General features: G+C 61.3%; 3 protein-coding genes and 2 non-coding genes across 9 annotated transcripts; 2 read left to right on the plus strand and 3 right to left on the minus strand.

Annotated features, from left to right (window-relative positions):
• Positions 1–125: 125 nt before the first annotated feature.
• Positions 126–1,629, minus strand: METTL26 (methyltransferase like 26). 3 transcript variants are annotated; one of them, XM_049767997.1, is made up of 6 exons: positions 1,396–1,629; positions 1,095–1,257; positions 846–905; positions 540–607; positions 394–472; positions 126–318 (listed from the first exon to the last, which is right to left on the minus strand). In XM_049767997.1, the coding sequence occupies exons 1-6, from the start codon at positions 1,605–1,607 to the stop codon at positions 271–273; spliced, it is 630 nt and encodes a 209-aa protein (XP_049623954.1). In that variant the 5' UTR covers positions 1,608–1,629; the 3' UTR covers positions 126–270. The 3 variants fall into 3 exon arrangements, with proteins under 3 accessions (XP_049623954.1, XP_049623955.1, XP_049623956.1); XM_049767998.1 differs by lacking the exon at positions 540–607; XM_049767999.1 differs by lacking the exons at positions 540–607; positions 1,095–1,257.
• Positions 1,630–2,261: 632 nt separating this feature from the next.
• Positions 2,262–2,332, minus strand: TRNAG-CCC (transfer RNA glycine (anticodon CCC)). The gene has a single exon. It is a non-coding gene; the product is annotated as a tRNA-Gly (tRNA).
• Positions 2,333–2,955: 623 nt separating this feature from the next.
• Positions 2,956–3,026, minus strand: TRNAG-CCC (transfer RNA glycine (anticodon CCC)). The gene has a single exon. It is a non-coding gene; the product is annotated as a tRNA-Gly (tRNA).
• A 1,854-nt stretch (positions 3,027–4,880) lies between these two features.
• MCRIP2 (MAPK regulated corepressor interacting protein 2) lies at positions 4,881–7,587 on the plus strand. 3 transcript variants are annotated; one of them, XR_007492861.1, is made up of 5 exons: positions 4,881–4,983; positions 5,070–5,181; positions 6,061–6,287; positions 6,694–6,821; positions 6,992–7,093. XR_007492861.1 is itself a non-coding variant. In XM_049768001.1 (5 exons), the coding sequence occupies exons 1-4, from the start codon at positions 4,932–4,934 to the stop codon at positions 6,793–6,795; spliced, it is 387 nt and encodes a 128-aa protein (XP_049623958.1). In that variant the 5' UTR covers positions 4,881–4,931; the 3' UTR covers positions 6,796–6,821; positions 6,992–7,094. The 3 variants fall into 3 exon arrangements, 2 of the variants coding, with proteins under 2 accessions (XP_049623958.1, XP_049623957.1); XM_049768001.1 differs by having other exon boundaries at positions 6,061–6,181; positions 6,992–7,094; XM_049768000.1 differs by lacking the exon at positions 6,061–6,287 and adding an exon at positions 7,198–7,587 and having other exon boundaries at positions 4,888–4,983.
• A 426-nt stretch (positions 7,588–8,013) lies between these two features.
• WDR90 (WD repeat domain 90) lies at positions 8,014–19,690 on the plus strand. The gene is made up of 41 exons (XM_049768844.1): positions 8,014–8,090; positions 8,139–8,271; positions 8,378–8,653; positions 8,752–8,928; positions 9,060–9,168; positions 9,270–9,440; positions 9,547–9,797; positions 9,911–10,060; positions 10,136–10,240; positions 10,326–10,394; positions 10,628–10,738; positions 10,807–10,952; positions 11,019–11,076; positions 11,203–11,321; positions 11,563–11,703; positions 11,859–11,989; positions 12,070–12,183; positions 12,368–12,603; positions 12,731–12,870; positions 12,983–13,113; positions 13,376–13,500; positions 13,686–13,847; positions 14,407–14,535; positions 14,612–14,736; positions 14,867–14,907; positions 15,043–15,366; positions 15,521–15,582; positions 15,770–15,872; positions 16,050–16,171; positions 16,291–16,456; positions 16,530–16,720; positions 16,793–16,961; positions 17,042–17,159; positions 17,248–17,413; positions 18,144–18,266; positions 18,373–18,547; positions 18,617–18,747; positions 18,827–18,967; positions 19,123–19,242; positions 19,344–19,428; positions 19,518–19,690. The coding sequence occupies exons 1-41, from the start codon at positions 8,014–8,016 to the stop codon at positions 19,688–19,690; spliced, it is 5,796 nt and encodes a 1,931-aa protein (XP_049624801.1).
• Positions 19,691–19,888: the final 198 nt, after the last annotated feature.

Below are 19,888 nucleotides of genomic sequence, written 5' to 3' on the forward strand. Positions count from 1 at the left end.
AGGACACTAGATTCTACCCCCTTTTCTAGCCTGCAGTTCCCCAGCAACCCCCCGCCCCCAGCCCTAACCCCTCCAGATCCAACTGGGGCTGCTGAACGTGGCCCAGACCAAGAGGCAGCACCAGGAACAAGGCAGCCAGCACTTTATTCCCAGCTTCCCAGTGGCCAAGAGCCCCAGTCCCATCAAGGCAGTGATCTCCTGGCTCCCAGGCCCCAGGAAGACAGACTCGTGGTCTGGGCTTGTCCTCATAGGGGGCTCCTCCAGGACGGGTCACTGTTTCCGGAAGATCAGGCACTTGTTGTTAGCCGGCATGTCCACCTGGGGGAGACATGCAGTTGGAGAAGCTGCCTGGCTCCCCAAGCTGGCAGCCTGCAGGCAGCTGTCCCCACCTACCATCCTCTCCAGGAGGAGGCCACTGGCTTGGCCCAGACTCTGCAGGAGCGCTGTGTCCCGCAGGCCCCACTCCAGGTTCCTGCAAGGTAAAGGGATGTGGAGTCCAGCTCGAAGGGTGAGCCCCCAAACCCTGGGGCCAGGCTCACCTGCTTCTCAGGCTCAAGTCAAAGTCCACGTTGCTCTGGGGAGAGATGGTCCCGTTGACTGCGTAAGGCTGTGAGGACAACATAGGATGTCCTGTGTTGATGGCCTGGCACTGGTCCATGGCCGGCCAGAGGGCATGGCGGGAATGTGTAGGAGGAAGCCTAGGCAGCTCAGGGCCAAGATGGAGAAAGTGTATTCCCTATGTGTCAACAGGACCAGGGTAGCACACGGAGGCAGGGACAGCAGCCGGAGACTAAGTGGTGCCAGGCCTGCTGAGCACTCAAAACAGAAGAATACAGAGCACTCACCCCATATGTGATGAGCATCGCCTTGGGCTTGAGCAGGTGGCTGGCTGCTTTGAAGAGACCCTAGGGATGAGGTTGGAGACAGATGAGCCTAAGTGACATCTCCCAGTGACCCCTAGGAGCCCTGTAGTGGGAGCTGGAGACTCCGCCAGCCCTGTGCCCCAACTCAATGCCTCTGGGATCTGGGGTTGTGGGGAATCCAAAACACCAGCTCCCCTCACTCCCAGAGAATGGCCTGCAGCACCCACAGACCTCGGTGCAGCTCAGAGGGCTGATATGCATCATGTTGATACAGAGCAGCAGGTCCAGCGACTGTGGCAGGATGCCGCCCCACTGCTCCCAGTTCCAGGTCACGTCCAGGTAGAGCGGGGCCTTCACGTTAGACAGCCTGTGAGACTGCGCGGTGGCTAAGATGCTGTGGGACAGCGGCGAGTGGGTCCGGGGCCTCTGCAGCCCTTCTCCGCGGGGGATCTGCAGGGTGGGTCGCGGCGCCCACCCACCCATTCATTCGCCCATGCCCCCCGATGCAGGCACGCTCTCCATCCAGCCGCACCTATCCAAACAGCGTTGGTCCACGTCGGAGGGCTGCCACTCGGCGTGGGGAAAGGCCTGTGCAAAGTGGGCCACGTGCTGGCCGGTACCTGAGGCTACCTCGAGCACGCGGACGCCGTGCTGGGCCGGGTCTAGGTACTGCTTCAGTACGTGCAGGATGGGCCCCTTGTTGCGCTCAGCGGAGGACGCCACCAGGATCTTGGCGTTCTGCATTTTGCAGAGACCAGAGGGCTGTGGCCGCACGGCCCGCTGGGAGTTGTGGTTCGTCCGGCTGCCGCGAGGCCCTCTGGGAGTTGTGGTCCTTCCAGGAGCCGCAAGGCCCGCTGGGAATTGTGGTCCGCCTGCTACAGTCGTGCAGCAGAGCGCACGGCCCCAAACCCCACTCCCACCTGGACTGCAATGGCCGGGGCGGGCGCCACGAGTTAAAAAAAAATCCACAGCCGGGCCCGGAGAGATAGCACAGCGGCGTTTGCCTTGCAAGCAGCCGATCCAGGACCAAAGGTGGTTGGTTCAAATCCCGGTGTCCCATATGGTCCCCCGTGCCTGCCAGGAGCTGTTTCTGAGCAGACAGCCAGGAGTATCCCCTGAGCACCGCCGGGTGTGGCCTAAAAACCAAAAAGAAAAAAATCCACAGCCACGTGAAGGCGCGGCATGGAACTGGGGACGTCCATAGGGTTGTCGACGTCTTTCAGCTCCTCCGCAGGCCGCCCATGGCGGTCCCAGCACTGCCCTTGTCAAAAAACGTGCTCGTCTGGTTTTAGAAGCACTAACGATTTGAATCTTTTCCTCTGGTGTTTTGCTTTGGTATTAAAACGATCCTTCGCTTAACAGTTAAATTTTGAAGTTGGGGAGAAACAAAAGGCTTCGTGCGCCGCCCGGGAATCGAACCCGGGTCGCAAGAATGGGAATCTTGCATGATACCACTACACCAGCGGCGCTGTCCGTAAGGCTCCTGCGCTGGAGACTTAAGAGCCGGTGATGCAACCGCCTTGCGCAATACCGCGACATCGCGCATGCGCCGTAGAGAAGTTTAAGCCAGGTCGGGGTCTGGCGTGGGCGTGGCCCTGCTGTGGGGCGTGTCGTCGAGTGGGCGTGGCTTGTAGGGTCCCGGGTTCCCGTGGGCGGGGCCTGGGTCGGTTCTTTGGCGTGGTCGCGGCTCCTGCTGGCGGGCGTGCAGGGGAGCTGAGCCGGGCCGAGCGCGCCTGTGGGGGGACTGGCTCAAGTCCAGGCTTTCTCTAGGTCACTGAGGTGACCCGCTGAGAGAGCAGCGCTGCTGATCTGGGGTCTACGGGGTTCCGAGGCGTAGGTGATTGCAGGAGCAAGGGGGAGGCTGAGGTGTCCCCTCCAGGGCATGCTCTGCCTGACCCGTTGGCCTTCACCTCCGGAAAAGCTGTGGGCAAAAATGTCTCACGCTTTGCCTCCAGCAGACCTCAAACTGGGCTACCTGTGTCTGTGCCCAGCCAGAGGGGAGCTTCAGCCTGGCCATGGGAGTAGGCCTAGGGGCTGACGGACAATTATTTACTTAGCGGTTAGATTTTGAGGTTGGGCGACAAAAGCTCCGTGCGCCGCCCGGGAATCGAACCCGGGTCGCAAGAATGGGAATCTTGCATGATACCACTACACCAGCGGCGCTGTCTGTTACATCTGTGCTTGGAAACTTCTACCTACAAGCAAGCTTGCCCCTGAGAACCGTCCACTGTCCTTATATTTGCTGTCACCCTCAGCCTGGGGCTCCCACCAGTGATCCTCTTGGGGTCATTGGTGCTGACTGAGGGTCCCCCTTCTGTGCCGATCACATGTGTCCCCAAATGCGAGCTGTACTCTGGGTGCTCCTGTCCCCCCTCCTCCATGCCTTTGCGGGGGTGGGGTATGGACATTGTCCCACATGAGGTCATGAGGCTTCTAGGCTCTCCTGGGTCCCATTTACTATGACAGAAGCCATTGGGGGTGGCTTCTGTATCCGTGTTCACTTGGCAGAGGGTCCTGGAATGAGTGGCCTTGATCCAACCCTGCTCCCCAGGCCCCCTACCAGGGGGTCCCCAGTGTGGGCAAGGACTACATTTTCAAGGGCATTGGGACATCAGTCAGCCGGCGAAGATGACATGACCACACTGGCCTGATGCCAACAGGAGGAGGGATGGGATGATTGGGTCCATGTGGGGTCTCCTAGGAGGGTGAGGATCCTCAGGGAGCCCCTTCAGCGGGCTCAGCAGGCACCCTCTCCCTCAAGGTCATTGGCCTAGGCGCTGTCCTTCAGCTTCTCTTTGCTTGTGACTAAGCACTGAGTCCCTGGTGTCTGAAGGTTAGGGAGAGGAAATGCAGCCCACTCAACCTAGGTCTGACCAGCAATGGCCTTGTTCCCTGAGCACAGCCAGGGTGGCCCCCAAGCAACAATTTAGGGACCTGTATAGGAACCGCAGGTCCTAGAAAATTCTCCCAGGCGGGTAAAATGACTGGGACGATCCCACAGCTTGTTTTCTTGGGAGGGGAACATTACAGGAGGGAATAGGTGTAGGGAAGGCCATGCTGCCCTTGTCAGTCCCCAAAAGACCCTTTCAGAGTAGAGGGTGACTATGGGATACAGTGGCCTTTAGAGGGCTCTGCCTAGAGGGCACCTTGGCAGCTCCTGGCGATGACCTTAAGGAGCTTTTACTGGGTGCTGCCAACGTTCCACCCACTTTTGCACGTTTTTGTTTGTTTCTCTGCTTATTTCCATGCCAGAGAAATCCTTGATCTTTCGCAACACACGTTTGAATACGGCAGGGAGGGTATCATTTGCTTTGCACGTGGCAGACCCAGGCCCAGGTCTGATCCCAGCATGACACATGCTCCCCTGAGCACTGACAGGAGTGCTTCCTCAGTGCAGAGTCAGAAGTAAACCCTGAGTATCATCAGCTGTGAATCGCCCCCCCCCAAAAAAAAAAAAAAAACTCTTGGGGGACCGGAATTATAGTAGGGCATTTTTGCCTTGCATTGGGTAGACCCAGATTCAATACCCTTGCACCACATGTAGTCCCTGAACCCTGAGGAGTGATCCCTGAATACAGAGCCAGGAATTAGCCCTGAGCACTTACAGGGGGTGGCCCCAAAATAATAACTAAAACAATGGTCTTGCTTCACCAAAATATAAAATAAGCCTAGTCTGATCATCCTGGAAAACAGAGGGTCCTCCTTGGACTCTCCAAGGAGCAGCCCCAGAAAGGGTCAGGATCAGAGGCACTTTTTCCAGGGACACGGATGATCATCTTCAGAACCCAGCACACCCCCAGAAACCCCGGATCTGGGCCGGTTAGGGGCGCGAGCCTCTCCAGGATCTGAGGCCTGGGGGGGGGGGCGGTGAGTAGGGGGACCTGTCCACAGCCTCTCCAGGACGGCAAGCAGGGGCCGGACAGCGCGGCCCCTTTAAGGGCCGAGGGCGTGTGTCGGACCCGCCCCGTCCCGTCGCGCCCCTAAAAGAAGCCGCGCCCCGGGGTGCCGCGCGGGAGGGAGGGAGCGGGCCGAGGGCGCGGGCGGCTGCGGCGGTGCGGGCGGCGCGCCATGTACACCATCACCAAGGGGCCCAGCAAGCTAGTGGCGCAGCGCCGCACCGGTGCGCGGGGACGGGCGGGCAGGCTGGCCGGTGGGGCCCGGCGCTGGGACGCGGGACGCGCTGACGCGGCTCCCCGGTGCCCGCAGGTGCGTCGCAGCAGCAGGTGGACTGCAGACTCGGGGAGCTCAAGTGCCGGCAGCCCGCGCCGCCCTCCGCGCCGCCCCCGCGGCCGCCGCCGGGCCCCTGGCCCCTGTCCAGGTGAGACGCGCCCGCGAGGGCCCGGTGACCTTGGGGACCGGAGCGCGTGCGCCTCCGGCTCACCTGGCGGCGCCCGGGGCAGAGGCGCGGGTCCCACGGCCTGGCCCGGCCTGGCGGGCCTGCCTGCAGGCGCCTGGGGAGGTCAGCGGCCCATGGGCGCGCGTGGGGCCCGGCGGGGCCTAGGCGCCGGCCCCTTGATCTGTGGGTGACCCCAGGAGCGGACCCCAGGGTGCTAGGCCGGGGCCACCCGTCCCCCAGCGGGCCGGGCCCCAGAGAGGAAAAATGGGAGCTCTGGCCACATTCTAGGGGCCTCGGGACCTCTGGGTCCCGGCGGCTGCCACTGCTCACTCGCGTGCCCCGCTGCTGGCTGGCTTGCGGCCATCCCTGGCCCCCAGAGGGACAGAGCTGCTGCAGGGCGACCCCCCCTGCAAGGGTCGCCCCTCAGGCGCCGGGAGAATGGCAGCTGTTTTGCTGTGCCCCCAGGCAGTGGTTTCCGCCCACATGCCCCGAGCCAGAGCGGGTGTCATTGCTACTCTTCCCTGGTGCCTGGCAAGTGACCTTGGGCAGGTCACTTCCGCCTAGAGGGTGGCGGAGGACGCCCAGGTGGGTGCTCCTGAGCGGAGCTGGCAGTTGTGGGTGGGCTCTTGGCTCTCTGCGCGCGGAGCCCCGGACACTCTGGCTGTGGGGAGCCCGCCTGCACCCCCAGGTCCCTAGCCCCTGTGACTCATCCCCGCCATTCACTTTTTCCTCCTGCTCACAAGCTCGCAGCGGCGGCAGCAGCTCTGGGCAGGTGGGCGGGCTGCTGGGGGCGGCCTCTCTCCGCTGGTTTCCCGAGACCCCACCTGCCCGGTGCCCCTCAGACCCTCCTCTTTATTGTAGCGCCCCTCTCAGCGGAGGAAGGCGGAGCGGCGCGGGGGCGCCTGAGCCCAGGAAAGCCAGCAGGCCGGCGGGATCGCGGCTGCCTGGCGGAGCTGCCCAGGATTCTCGGCTCCCTGCTGCTGTAGGTGCGCCCGTTCCCCAAGGGCCCCGGCCGGCCGCCCGCCCGCCAGCAGCGCTGCCCCTTGCTGGGATCCGCAGTGGGGCCCTGTGTGCTCCGCCGCCCTTGGGTTTGTGTCCCGAAGTCTGGGGTAGCCTGGGTGAGGGCCCCCCATGCAAGGCCAAGGGCTCTTGTTCATGCTCTTTCTCCCTACTGGCCAGGGCTAGGAGCTTCTTCTTTGAGGGAGGAAGCGTGTGAGGGTGGGTGATGATTACCCAGGGCAGAACCAAGCTGTGGAGTGAAGGCCTGGCTTGGTCGCTGGGAGATGGGGGGCAGAGGGGTGCCTGAGAGGGCCTGGGAAGGCACCTGTGTGCCTGGAGCATGGAGTCACGCAGGGGGTCTGTCTGGGACAAACTGGGGGGTGCCCTGGCCAGCTGCAGGCATGCTGGGCTGCTTTACCCAGGCAGCTCCTAGGCGGGGCCTGCCTGTGGCAGTGGGGTTGGGGTTGTAGCTGATTATTTTTGCCTTCTCTGCAGTTCAGGGCCAAGGCTTGTGTTCAACCGGGTGAATGGCCGGCGGCCCCCCGCAACATCCCCATCCCTGGAGGGACCCCAGGAGCCATACACGCTGGCCCATGAGGAGAACGTCCGCTTTGTGTCTGAAGGTAGGGTGCTTCCCTACTCAATCCACGCTCACCTGGCACTCTGCCCATCACCCATCAGGCTGCAGGCCCTGTTCTGGGCTGTTGTTCAGGATGGCTTGAACAACACCTGGGTAGGACCAGGTATCTGGGGGTGGAGGTGCCTGGCTCAGCCCCCACTGTCCTCCCCTCAGCCTGGCAGCAAGTGGAGGAGCAGTTGGATGCTGGTTCAACCGGTGAGAGTGGCCTGAGGCCAGTGCAGTATGTGGAGAGGACTCCCAACCCCCGGCTGCAGGGTGAGCCCTATTCCCCTTCCAGGGAATTCCCTCTAGCCTCATCCAACCCACAGGGTAGGTCCTGGGGTGAGAACCTAACTGCCCTTCTCCTGTCCTGCCTACAGGTTTTGTGCCCATAGACCTAGACGAGTGGTGGGCACAACAGTTCCTGGCACGAGTTACCAACTGCTCCTAGCTGCTGCCAGACAGGAAGAAGGAAACCAGGAAGCCGGTGGCCTGTTTGGAGCTGCCCTGTCACCAGCCGAGGAGTGCAGCTCCCACACGGGCACGGCTCACCCCCAAAGGGCCTGCTGAACTCTGGCCAGGGTGTGCTGCTGTGTCCACCGGAGGACCAGTATCCGGAACTCTGTTCGTGCCAACCTCTCAATCTCGCTGTGCCAGATGCCAAGGGCTGAGGCGAGCCTTCTGACCTCATTCCTACTCACTGTGCCCTAGGACCAGCCCTAGGCTTGCAGCGAGAACCTTCAAGTGAATAAAGTTGACAAACTGTCCTAGGAGAGTGACCTTTATTGGGGAGTTCGTGGGGAAGTCTGAGGGGTGTGTGTGTGCTGTGCACTGACCGAAGGTTATGCCTGCTCTGGCCTTCCTTTGACTTGGGACAGGCACCAAGACCTTGTAACTGGTCCTCTGGGCCGCATCCCACCTGCACCTTCCACTTTACTGTTGGGTTTGCAGGGGGTCCTGGCCTCTTGCTGCGACCTGAGGTTGGCTCAATTCCAGAAACCTTCCAAATAGGTTCACTGACACCCTGACAGCTGGAGTGAATAATTTACCTTTGACAGTCAGTCTTCAACTTTTCCAGGCCAGGCTTGGTTGCAAGCGACACAGATATGGGGGCTTAGGCGGACAGGACCTGGACTAGCCTGGAGGGGCTAGGAAACCACGGTGGGGCCAGCCTGGATTGGGGGGGCAGGGTGAGTATGGACGGGCCCTTGGCATGGGAGCTCGGGCCCTGCAAATACAGGGTGGGGAGAGTGGTGCCCAGCGACTCGGGAGCGTGCGGGCCGCTCAGTAGAGCCGCCTAGAGAGGCCGTCTGGCTTGAAGTAAGTGGCAGAAGCGGTCGCAGAGGCCAAGGAGGACTGGGAGGTTAGCAGGCGCTGGCACCGACCGGAAGTGGTGGGCCCCGCCCCCTCCGCACGATCACATGACCCCAGAGCGCCGGAAATACCCGCCCTCTGTAGATCACGTGGCCCCACAAAACGCCCGGAGTATCCGCCCCCTATAGATCACGTGATCCGGAGATACCGGGAAAACCCGCCCCTCTGTGGATCACGTGATCCCAGGACGCCGGAAGCGATGCCGTTGCTAAGCGACCGTTGCTAGGCGCGGGCGAGGCGGGAAGCTCGAGCGACGCTGCAGCTATGGCGCCCGGTAGCGGTTCGCGCAGGCCGCGGGGTGGGGTCCCTGGTGGTGGGGGGTCCCGGGTCCGGTCCGGGACTCACTCCATGCACGCCCGGCCCGCAGCAGCTTGGCAGCAGCCGTTCCTCAACGTCTTCCGGCACTTCCGGGTGGACGAGTGGAAGCGGGCCGCGAGGGAGGGCGACGTGGCGGCCGTGGCGGTAATGCGAGGCGCGGGCGGCCCCCGGGGACTCGGGTGCAGGGTGCGGGGCTCCCCCGGCCGATCCCGCCTGTGCACCTCCCTCCCTCTCTCCCTCAGGACCAGACCCTGCGCTGCCGCGTCTACCGGATCCGCGGCGCCGCGTCCGCCAGCAACTACCTGCAGCTGCCGCCGACGGGCTCGCAGTCGCTCGGCCTCACGGGCCGCTACGTCTACGTGCTCTTCCGGCCGCTGCCCGACAAGCACTTCGTCATCCACCTGGACGTGGCCACCGACGTGCGGCGGGGCGGCTGGGGAATGGGGTGTGGGATGGGGGGACCCGGCAGGGAAGGACCTTCTCCCCACTTTCATCCCACTCTTCACCCCCTGACTTAGCTCCCATCCCAGTTCTTGCTCTGTCCGCACAGCACGCCCAGGTGATCCGAGTGTCTTTCTCCAACCTCTTCAAGGAGTTCAAGTCCACGGCCACATGGCTGCAGTTCCCCTTGGTGTATGGAACCTCCACTGTGGGGGAAGGTGGTGAGCACACCTGTCCCCTGTAGGAGGGGGCAGGGGCTGGTGCTGTCTGATTGGTGCCAACGGTGCCCATAGGTGCTGACCGATATGGCCTCCCACAGGTGGCGTGGGGCTGGCCCCTTGCCAATGTCGCTGGACCTGCCTACAGGTGGACCTGCAGGATACCCTTCTCATCTACCTCAGCCAGCGCTACAGTCACCTCAGGGGCATGCGGCTGTGCGCCAGCCTGCTGGTCAGGAGCGTCTACACCAGTGACCTCAGCTTCAACCCCAGTGAGGCTCCAGTTCTTACTCAGGAGGGCCCACTAAGTGCCAGCACCTTGGGGCTAGGGCAGTGAGCCTGGTGCATGCCCTCAAGCTGGAGAACTGCCCTTTGCAGCCATCACCGTCGCCGAGGCCCGGCGTTCCAAGCTGTCTGTCACCCCCGTGCCGCGAGAAATGGCGTTCCCAGTGCCCAAGGGGAAGAGCTGGAGTGACCTGTACCTCCACATCCGGTGGGCACCTCTCCCCTGCCCCGTGCCAGTCCGTTGTCTGCCCAGACTGACTGCTATGTCCCACCCAGGTTTCCCGCTGTCAGCACGAGTGCAACCTCCCCACAGTGCCAGAAGGACTCACCCACTCCTGAGACAGGTGGGCTGTGGGGCTCAGCTTTGAGCCTGTCCTGGAGTCATGGGCTCCATTCCTAGGGGCCTAAGGTAGCATTGGGGTACAGCTCTCATCTCTGTAGCTCCTTTCTGGCATAGCAGATTGGCGGCACTGTCTGTGCCCTGGCCTGTAGCCCCCAACCCCTAGTCTGCAAGGCGAGTTCTCTGCTCTTCCCTGTTGCAGGGTCCCAGGATGCACGGTCGTGGCGGCGCCCTCACACAACAGTCCTGAGCAGGCCCACTCAGCAGGTGTGTCCTAGGACCTGGTAGTCCTGGTCTGGGCTATGAGATTTCCCTGGTGCTAACAGACCTTCTCTCCTGCAGTTCCACCGGGCACATAGGTCCCCAAAGCCCAACCTGAGGGTGGCAGGCAGCAGTATCCCGCCATTTGCCAACCCCTCAGCAGCGGACCCTGTGGCACAGCCCAAGGTGAGCATTGCCTGGAGAGAGGCTGTCCTGGCTTCTTGGATCCCTACTGAGATTCTTGGCCTCATGGCTGCTTCTCCTATTCCAGAGATTCCTCCCGGATCCCATCCTGAGGCTCAAAGGCATCATTGGCTTTGGAGGCTCTAGTGCGAGATGGGTGAGAGAGCCCTGAGTCAGTGGGCAGCATGGCTGCAATACCCTTGAGCTATGTGGACACAGCCTGCTGGGAGGCTGTGCTTGGGCTGACCTGTTCCCCTCAGGTCCCCTGGAGCTCAGCTGACATATGTCATCTGGTTGTGGGCTGGCAGTGGGTCCCAGCCTGCCTGGAGTGGCATCAGAGCCCATGAACCCTAGATGAAAAGGGGCAAACGTCCTTTCCCCTGCGTGTAGGCCCTGTGGACCCGGGACGGAACAAGCATCCTTTATCCCTGCCATGCTGTCATTGTGCTCCTCCACATCCGCAGCCTTGAGCAACGCTTCTTCCTTGGCCACACAGATGAGGTAGGCTTGCGGCCCTGAGGGGAAGTGCTGCTGTAGGCCTGGTGCCTCCTCAGCCTGTCCCTCCGCAGGTCTCTGCCCTGGCCCTGGATGGGAAGAACCGGCTCCTGGTTTCGGCTCAGGTGCGACCCTCCAGTATGCTACGTCTTTGGGACTTGTGCAGTGGCCAGTGCCTGTCCCTACTGCGCTGCCCAGTCCCCACCATCTGCTCACTCAGGTAGGTTTGCAGCATTGTGGGGTGGGAGTGTCACTGGGACCACACTGACCTCTCCTCTGTCCACAGCCTCTCGGACAGTGGGGCTCTTCTGTGTGGTGTGGGCAAGGACCATCATGGGCGGACAGTAAGGAGCTTGGCAGGGACGGGTGGGAATCTCTGTGGAGGCTCCCATGGCTGCGCCTCCTGTGTGTGTGTGGGAGAAGCCAGCAGCATCCATGGGGTGGTATGGACTCAGCGTGGCCTATTGCAGGTGGTGGTTGCCTGGGGCACCGAGCAGGTTGGGTACGGCGGGGAGGTAGCCATTCTGGCCAAGGCGCACACTGATGTGGACATCCAGGCTTTTGTGGTTTCCGGCCACGACGAGACCAGGTAATGTGACTGGGGAACTGAGCTGTCTCCTCATTTGGGGACCAGACAGGCACCTCAGTGCTCCCCTCCTTCCCTGGCACTAGAGTGCACATTCTCCTCCCTCACAGGCACCACAGTACTCACCCCTCCTCCCTCAGGAATCACCCTCTGCATGGGCACCGGCAAGGCCCATATTCCTCCCTCACAGGCATCAAAGTTTTCACGTTTCTCCTTTTGGACTCGCCTTCCTCCCTTCCCGCAGGATGGCCTCATGTGGGCGGGGCAGTGTGAGGCTCTGGAGACTTCGGGGCGGGGTGCTGCGCTCATGTCCTGTGGACCTGGGGGAATACCATGCCCTGGACTTCACTGACCTGGACTTTGCAAAGGCCCAGGACCACACACTGTGAGCCACGTGCTACCGCCAGTCACCCATGCCCTTCTCTGACACCCCTATCCTCACCTGCATCCTTACAACCCCCAAGCCTTACTTCAGTTCCCCAACCTTCCCCCTCCCAGGCCCCTTTCCAGCTTTTCCAACCCTCACCTACACCCCTCCAGCTACGCCTGTAGCCGCAGCGGCCACGTTCTAGAGTTGGACTCCCAGTGCTTGGCTGTGCGACATGCTCGCCGTTTGCTGCCTGCCCAGGCCCCCAGCAGTCCCGTCACACAGAAGTGGGCCTCTGGCTCAGGTCAGTGCCCTTGGCCTCTGGAGCTCCTGTCGGTGCCAGGGCTCAGAGGTAACTGCTCTGGCTGATGCTGTCTTCCCCAGGTCCCATTGCCATCAGCAGCCTCAGCGTCTCCCAGACCCTGTGTGCAGTGGGCTCTGAGGATGGCCACTTGCGCCTCTGGCCCCTGGACTTCTCGACTGTGCTGTTGGAGACAGGTGAGACCTGATGGCTATCAGTCAGGTCCAGGTGTTGGCCCAAGGACCCCCTGAGCTGTCTGGCCTGCAGAGTGGATGTTCAGGACATAGGAGGGAGGTATGGGTTGCAGAGACAGTGCTTGGGTCAGGGGACACAGGTATGGCTGGCACCAGCCCCAACTCCAGGGTCACCAGCCTCTCTCAGGACATGAAGGCCCCATTGCTGCTGTCCGTGTGAGCCCGGATGGCCGGTGTGTGCTGTCCACCACCTCGTCAGGCCTCCTGGGATTTCTGGACGTGGAGGCCCAGGAGTACTGTGTGTTAATGCGTGCCCACACCAGCCCCGTGCTGGGCCTGGCTACCAAGAACAGTCACAGGCAGCTTGCCACCGTGGGTCTGGACCGCACAGTCCGTGTCTGGGACTTGAGTACACTGCAGCAGGTATGTGTGTGTGTGTGTGTGTGTGTGTGTGTGTGTGTGTGTGTGTGTGTGTGTGTAGGGAGTTCTGGGGTCCCATCTGCCCCATGGCTCCCTCACCCTCTCCTTGGACCTGTCACATCCCACACAGCTGTATGACCTGATGTCCCCTGAGGATGCGCCCTGTATTGTCGCCTTCCACCCCACACAGCCGCTCCTCTTCTGCGGCTTCAGCAGTGGAGCCATGCGGGCCTGCAACCTGGACACATCTGAGGTGCTGCTGGAGCTCAGGTTCAGCCATGGGGGAAAAGCTGGGGTTTTGGGAATGGGGAGGGCTGCTGTTTCACAGGGGAGGTTCTGAGCAGACCGGTACTCTCCCCTGCCAACCCATCCTTTGCTGCAGGTGTCACAGAGAAGCCATCACTGGCCTGGCCACCAGCCCCGACGGTCATTTCCTATTCAGTAGCTGTTCCCAGGGCATCCTGGCTCAGTACCGCTGTGCAGCCACCCAGTGCCAGGTGCTGCGTGTGGCAGGTGTGACCAGGCCCCTCCCACAGACACCACTGCAGCCCCACTGCCCTGTTCCCAGGGGCAGGTCTGATATGGGGCTTCACCAACCCCTAAAATGGAGGGTCAGGAGGGATGCGGGAGTCCTAGCCCCAATCCCTAGGCCACAGTCCCCGCCCCATATCCCCTGCACGACCAGCTCTTGCTACTGCTTTCTGCCCAACTCCCCATCAGGCTCTGCTCTGGGTGCTCCTGGGCTACTCTGAAACTGCCCCCCCTCTTCCGGCAGCTGACATGGTGTGGCAGGAGGCCTGTGGGAGCTCCCTGGCTGTTAGCTCGGACAGCCGCCTGCTGGCATTTGTGGGTCCCTCTGGGCACACAGTGACTGTAGCAGACACGGCCTCACTGGAGCAGGTGAAGTGCTGGGGCCTGTGTCATGAGGTGGCAGGAGCTGGTTCTCCTAGGCCGGGCTGTATGTGGGACAGAAGCGGCAGCACAGGGTACCTGCTGAGCCCACAGGGATGGTATAGGCCCTCCTGCTACCACCTTGGGGGTTCAGAGGTGTCCAGGGCTCTTAGCCACTTTTGCCACCTCCCCAGCTGCTACAGGTGGACCTCCGTGCCTCAGCCCTAGGCAGCAGCCGTGTAGACTTTGCTGTGGCCATCTGCTTTGGGCCTGCTCCCCCAGGCCACTTGCTGGTGTCCACATCATCCGCTTTAGTCCTGGTGCTGGATGCCATGTCTGGCCATGTGGTCCAGGAGGTGAGCAGTGGTGCTGTGGCTTGACACTACCTACAGGGAAGGTGCTGTGTGTGCGCGTGTGTCTGAGGGTGTGTGTGAATGAACATGGGAGAGAGTGTGCATGCCTTTGTGTGTGGGCATGACTGTGCACGAGTGACCATGTCAGAATGTGTGCACTGTGCATGCATGTTCATGCATGTTAGCATATGTACATGTTGTGCAAGCATGTGAGCACGTGTACGTCATGTGAGTATGAATTTATGATCATGTGTTATGCCAGAGTAAGCACGTATCATGCCCATGCACGAGCATGTCACACATCACACAGTACACACATGTAAGAGTACATGTGAACATGTTACTGCACATAGGGTGTGATCGCTATTTGCCCGTAAACATGTATTATGCATAAGCATGAGCATGTCATATGTTTGAATGCACCTATAAGAATGTGTGAACACATTATTACATGTATGGATGCATGTGATCATGTATTCCTATGTGTGTGAGCACAATCTGCCATGAGCAGCTGTGAGTGTGGGGTCCTGTCTGGTTTCCATCTTGCATCTCTCCCAAGCAGCTCTCTGGGATGCAGCCCCCAGCCTGCCCATCCCTGGCGCTTAGTGCAGATGGGCGCTTGCTGCTCATGGCAGCTGACCAGGCCATCAAGGTGTGGGACTGCTGGGCACAGGCCAGGCCCCGCTGCCAGGTATGTCCCAAGGGCCAGGGAGGGAGGAAGGGGTGTTCGGGAAGTCTGGCCGTGTCCAAACTCTGACCCCTCTTAGGTGTTCATTGGCCACTCGGCACCCGTGCGGGCTGTGGCCTTCACTCCCGACCACCAGCAGGTCCTCAGCGTGGGGGACGCCATCTTCCTCTGGGACGTGCTGGCTTCTGAGGTGGCCCCACAAAGGTAAGAGCTTTAGCTGAGGCCCCTTACTGTCTTCTCTTCCTGTGGACCTCAACATTCTCTTATCTCTCTCCATGATCATCTTTCTCTCATCTCATGGGATCCCTCCCACAACCTTCTCTTGTCTTTGCAGTGCCCAGAGCTTGCCTGCTGCTCCTGAGCCCTGTGAGACTGGTAAGTGTGATCTCTCATTAGCATGACTGTGGGTGGCCAGGTTCCGGTGCTTTCCTGGGGATCCCGGGCCTGCTTCCTCCTGACTCCCCAAGTGTCAACCACAGCTGGCTCCTTTTATCTTCTTTTCATCTGCAGGGCCAGTGCAGCTGGAGGGCACCAAGTCTAAGTCCAGTGAGTGGCCCTGTGCGCAGACCCCAGTCTGTGGCCACAGTGTGGGCCTGGCCAGGCTGAGGGGCAGCCCAGAGGCTCCTGGCCCATCTCTGCCCCTGCCCCAAGATGTCACATCAGCCTGGGACCACAAGGAAGTCTGTGAGAAAAACCCAGATCTCAGGGTGCTGGGCCAAGCCTCAGGCCACCCGGTGCTGCTGGGGAGGGAGGCCGGCATGTCTGCAGATGGAGCTTGGGGAGCTGGAGAGCCCCCGAAGTTTGGGGAGTCTCTCGGCCCCCACAGCTGGCTGAGTAAGTGGGGCAGGACAGCAGGGAAGAAAAATAGGGACCTGAATGGCTTAGGTAGCCTCAGACCAGAGGGCAGGGGGCAGAGGGTAGCATATTTCAGGGTCCCTGACCCATGTCTCCTGGGCTGCACCATCCTATCTAGCTCCTGTCTCCACAGGGGCCCAGCATGTGGAGGCGCCTCACCCTGATGCCCGTAGACACTTCACTGCCCACTGCAAGGTGTGGTGGCACAGTGGGCTGACACCCTGGGCTATCCCTCTGTGCCCCTGTCCCCTGCCCCCCGCCCTTCTCTGTCCCCGTCTCTGTCCCTGTCCCGCCAGTGAAAGACCTCGTCCCTGGCTCTGGTGCCTATCACCTGTGACCCCACACCCACGGCTAAACCTGGGCCTGAATCCACTCCCTACAGTGTGTATCCTGGCCCCCTGCTGGTGGAGAAGGGCTGCACCTGAAGGCTGTGGTGGGCTACAGTGGCAGTGGGCGGGCCAACTTGGTCTGGAGGCCTGACACGGGTAGGTGGTGCCCCGCTGGGGTAAGGTGGCAGGGCAGACAGAGTCCTGGGGTCACTGCCACCCCTGTCTGTGCCAGCCCTGCTGAGCCTTCCCAGAGGGGAGGGCAGGGCCTGCTCAGTGTGCCCCATGGAGAGGGAGAGGAAAGGGGCTGCCACTCAGTGCCCACCTGGCCCACAGGCTTTTTTGCCTACACAAGTGGCCGTCTACTGGTGGTGGAGGACCTGCACTCCGGCACCCAGCACCACTGGCTTGGCCATGCTGATGAGGTGTCCACACTGGCCCTTAGCCACAGTGCCCAGGTGCTCACCCTGCCTGAGTAAGCCCTGTGTACCCAGCCATGGAGCTGGGGTGGTGGTGGGATATGGTCCTGGCCTGGCTCCTGGCTGCATTGCCCACTGGCTCCCTCACATTTACCCAGCTCCTCGCCTCTGCCTCGGGCCACGCGCCTGGCCACACCAACGGCCATGGCCAGATACACCTCTGGAATGTGCCTGGGGGCTCCTGCCAGCATCTCATCAGGCATCAGGACGCCTGGGTGCGGGCACTGGCCTTCTCGCCCGATGACCAGCTGCTCATCTCACTGGGTCAGTGGATCAGTGGATATTACTGGGTCAGCCCTCTGCCTGGCACACATAGCTGACATTGGCTGTTCTGCAGGGGACTCTGCTGACTGCAGTCTGGCCATGTGGAGAGTGGCCACAGCGGAGCTGCTGGTATCCTTGCGCCTCCCAGAGCCTGCACTTGATGTGGCCTTCAGCCCCTGGGATGCCGGCCAGCTGGCCTGTGTGGGCCAGGGAGGCCTCAGCTTCTGGCTCCTGCCACGGCATGGGGCTGGCCTGGCCCTCCAGGTGGGGCAGGGCACTGTTGTGGAGGGGTCTGTGGTCTTGGATATGGCTGACCCATTGGCCTCATGTCCACAGGCACACCGAGAACCCCTGCCCCAGGGGGTGGAGGCAGCCGCACTGACCTCACTGTGCTTCGGGGCTGTGCCCCTGCTGTTCTGTGGCTCCAGTGCCGGCCACGTCTGCGTGTGGGATACATGCACTCGCAGTTGCATCCTGGCCTGGCAGGCAGATGATGGGGCAATCGGTGGGTGTGCCCTGCAACATCTCCATTGGCTTTTCCCAGAGCCACAGTAGCTGAGCTGACATTAGCCTCCTGCCTTGCAGGGCTGCTGCTGTGCTCGGGCCCCTGGTTGGTCAGTGGCAGTGACACACGGTGGTTGCGCCTCTGGGCTGTGGGAGCCATTCCGGAGCTGAGACGCACGGGGTCGGCTGCAGGTGCCAGGTGAGTGCCTGTGTTTCCGGAGCCCGCTGTGTGTGAGGGTGCCAGTTGCCTGGGCTCCTGCTGACCTCTTTGTCTTTCCCAGATCAAGCTCTGTGGTGATGGAGCAGGAGCTGAGTCTAGATGGAGCCGTGGTCAGTGCTGTCTTCCATGAGAGCATGGACATGGGGGTTGTGGGCACCACAGCGGGCACCGTCTGGTTTGTCAGCTGGGCCCAAGGCACTAGCACTCGCCTCATCAGTGGCCACTATAGCCAGGTGAGCCCACACCTAGGTAGTTGTGTGTATGTGTGTCCCCATGCCATTTCTCTCTGGTCTGCTCTGCTGCCCTGTCCTGCTGTGTCTTGCCCACTGGCCTGTTCCTGTGGCTGGCATGCTGAAGATTCTCTCTCCATTTCTGTTTTTGGGGTCACACCTCTTAGTTCTGGGGTTCCTCCTGCTTCTGTGCTGGGATCAGAAGTGGGGCCTGTCCTTCAATGGGGGACCTGCAGGCAGGCTGAGTGCTTTCCTCCAGCCCCACTGCTACAAGGACCCCACAGCACTCAGGGTTTCTCAGAAGAGGCTTGTGATTTACCCCTGGCCCATCAGAAAATAGTGGTTTTTATACTCGGGTGTCTGCATGGGCTGTGCTATCCTTTGCATCTTACTGGGGTGAGCTGCTGTGGCAGCAGGTGGCCACCTGGTCTGGAGGCCTTCTGTGTGGAGAAAGGCACAAGCCCTTAAGAGACCAGGGCTGGGGCCAGAGCAATAACACAGCGGTAAGGTGTTTGCCTTTCACATGGCCAACACAGGACGGACCCTGGTTCGAATACTGGCATCCCATACGATCCCCTGAGTCTGCCAGGAGTGACCCCTGAGTGCCACCGGGTGTGACCCAAAAACCAAAACAAAACAAAAAAAGGGAGACCAGGGCTATGGGGGCTCAGGTGGAGGCGGGGCCCAGCCGAATGGGACTGAACAGACCGCTCCCCCACTGGGACACATGCAGGTCAACGAGGTGGCCTTTAGCCCCAGTGAGGCCCACTGTGCCACCTGCAGTGATGATGGCAGCGTGCGCGTGTGGTCCCTCACCAGCCTCGAGCTGCTGGTCCAGTTCCAGGTCCGGAATCAGGTACTGAGCTCACTCCCTCCCGTGAGAGCCTGGGTTGGAGCAGGGCCCCCCAACCCCTGAAGGGCCCGGCCTCCTGGGTACATTTATATCCATTGCTGTGACCCAGCAATGCCTCTGTGTGACTTGGAGCCCTGCATCCTGTGGCCGGGCAGAGCAGCAGCGGGTAGCTGCGGGGTACAGCGATGGCACCCTGCGTGTCTTCAGCATCTCCCGCACCGCGATGGAGTTGAGGGTGCAGCCACACTCGGATGCACTGACAGCTATTGCCTTCTCGGCTGATGGTGAGGGCCAGCACGGGGCAGGGCAAGCCAGAGGCATGGGCAGTACTGACCACTGTCTCTGTGTGCCAGGTCAATCCATCCTCTCGGGAGACCGAAGTGGATATGTGGCTGTGAGCCGCCTGAACACCGGGGTCACCCTGCGTGTGCTGAGTGACCACCATGGTGCCCCCATCTGCACCTTACAGAGCACCAGCAAAGAGGTGACGACTTGCTATGGGGTGGGGGTGCAGCACTTGACAGTCCTTGCCAGCTGGCACCCACTAGCTCTTCTTCCCCCAGTATGAAGACTTCGGGGTAAAGGGGATGGACCTGTGGCTGGCTGCTAGCGGGGACCAGCGGGTCAGCGTCTGGGCTTCCAACTGGCTGCGGGACCACTGTGAGCTTGTGGATTGGCTCAGCTTCCCAGCACCCACCCTGGAGGTGTGGAGCTGTCCCTGCCCCATTCTGGGGGGACATCCCCATCCTATCCGGGAGACTTGTCTCTGGGGGTACTGCATTCATCTTGGAGGTACAGGCCTCCATGGGGTTCACAGGACAGTGGCCATCATTGCCTTGTCTGCCTCTACTCTCCTCAGGGGCCTGATGACTCACCACCATCCTTGGCTGCCTTCTGCCCCTGGGACCAGGCACTGCTGGTGTGTGCAGGCCTTGGACTGCACCGGGAACTTGCCTTCTACAGCCTCCACTGGAAGAAAGTACTGCTGACTTGTTTGAGATGGGGTCCTGAGGGGCTTGGGGCAAGGAGCAAGGGCTTGTCTTAGCCAGGTGAGTCATGCCTAATGCCTGTTGCCTCCAGGTGGTGAAGACTATCTCACTACCAGCTTTTGCCTTGTCTTTGAGCCTGTCCTCCAGCCTCCACCTCGCGGCCATTGGCTTTGCCGGTGAGTGTTGGTGGCCCCAGGTAGGGAACCTCACACAGGTACTCCAGCCACTTGTCCCTGACGGTGCTGAGCCCACCTACCCTCTGCAGATAGAGTGTTGCGCCTGGTGGACTGCAGGTCAGGGGCCGCCCAGGACTTTGCCGCTCACAAGGACACTGTGCAGCTGTGCCGGTTCTCGCCATCTGCCCACCTGCTCTTCTCTGCAGCTCATAGCGAGATCTTGGTGTGGGAGGTTGTGCCCACCGCCTTGTCCTTGGGCTAGTCCGACAGCTGCATGTGAATCTGGACCCTGAGGTTGCCACGGGCACCTCCCTTCATTTCTCCCTCTTGTACGGCTAAAATAAATACAGTTGCTACCACAGAAAGTTTGCTGCTTGCTCTGGTGGCTGCAGGGGCCTGAATTCGGCACATTCCAGGCCGCCCCTGGAATCTCCACCCCCACATAGTCCCACACATACTG

The sequence above is a fragment of the Suncus etruscus genome, chromosome 2 (assembly GCF_024139225.1).
Source record: "Suncus etruscus isolate mSunEtr1 chromosome 2, mSunEtr1.pri.cur, whole genome shotgun sequence".
Taxonomy (NCBI): Eukaryota; Metazoa; Chordata; class Mammalia; order Eulipotyphla; family Soricidae; genus Suncus; species Suncus etruscus.

Bases quoted from the DNA above. Each gene is read 5' to 3' on its own strand.
- METTL26 (XM_049767997.1), bottom strand. From the start codon at position 1,607: ATGCAGAACGCCAAGATCCTGGTGGCGTCCTCCGCTGAGCGCAACAAG. The intron at 1,258-1,395 runs GTGCGGCTGGAT...GCTGTCCCACAG, and splicing joins GACCAACGCTGTTTGGATAG to CATCTTAGCCACCGCGCAGT. The intron at 608-845 runs GTGAGTGCTCTG...TTGTCCTCACAG, and splicing joins CGATGCTCATCACATATGGG to CCTTACGCAGTCAACGGGAC.
- MCRIP2 (XM_049768000.1), top strand. From the start codon at position 4,932: ATGTACACCATCACCAAGGGGCCCAGCAAGCTAGTGGCGCAGCGCCGC. The intron at 4,984-5,069 runs GTGCGCGGGGAC...CGGTGCCCGCAG, and splicing joins AGTGGCGCAGCGCCGCACCG to GTGCGTCGCAGCAGCAGGTG. The intron at 7,094-7,197 runs GTGAGCCCTATT...TCCTGCCTACAG, and splicing joins TCCCAACCCCCGGCTGCAGG to GTTTTGTGCCCATAGACCTA.
- WDR90 (XM_049768844.1), top strand. From the start codon at position 8,014: ATGGACGGGCCCTTGGCATGGGAGCTCGGGCCCTGCAAATACAGGGTG. The intron at 16,457-16,529 runs GTCAGTGGATCA...GCTGTTCTGCAG, and splicing joins CCAGCTGCTCATCTCACTGG to GGGACTCTGCTGACTGCAGT. The intron at 16,962-17,041 runs GTGGGTGTGCCC...CCTGCCTTGCAG, and splicing joins GGCAGATGATGGGGCAATCG to GGCTGCTGCTGTGCTCGGGC.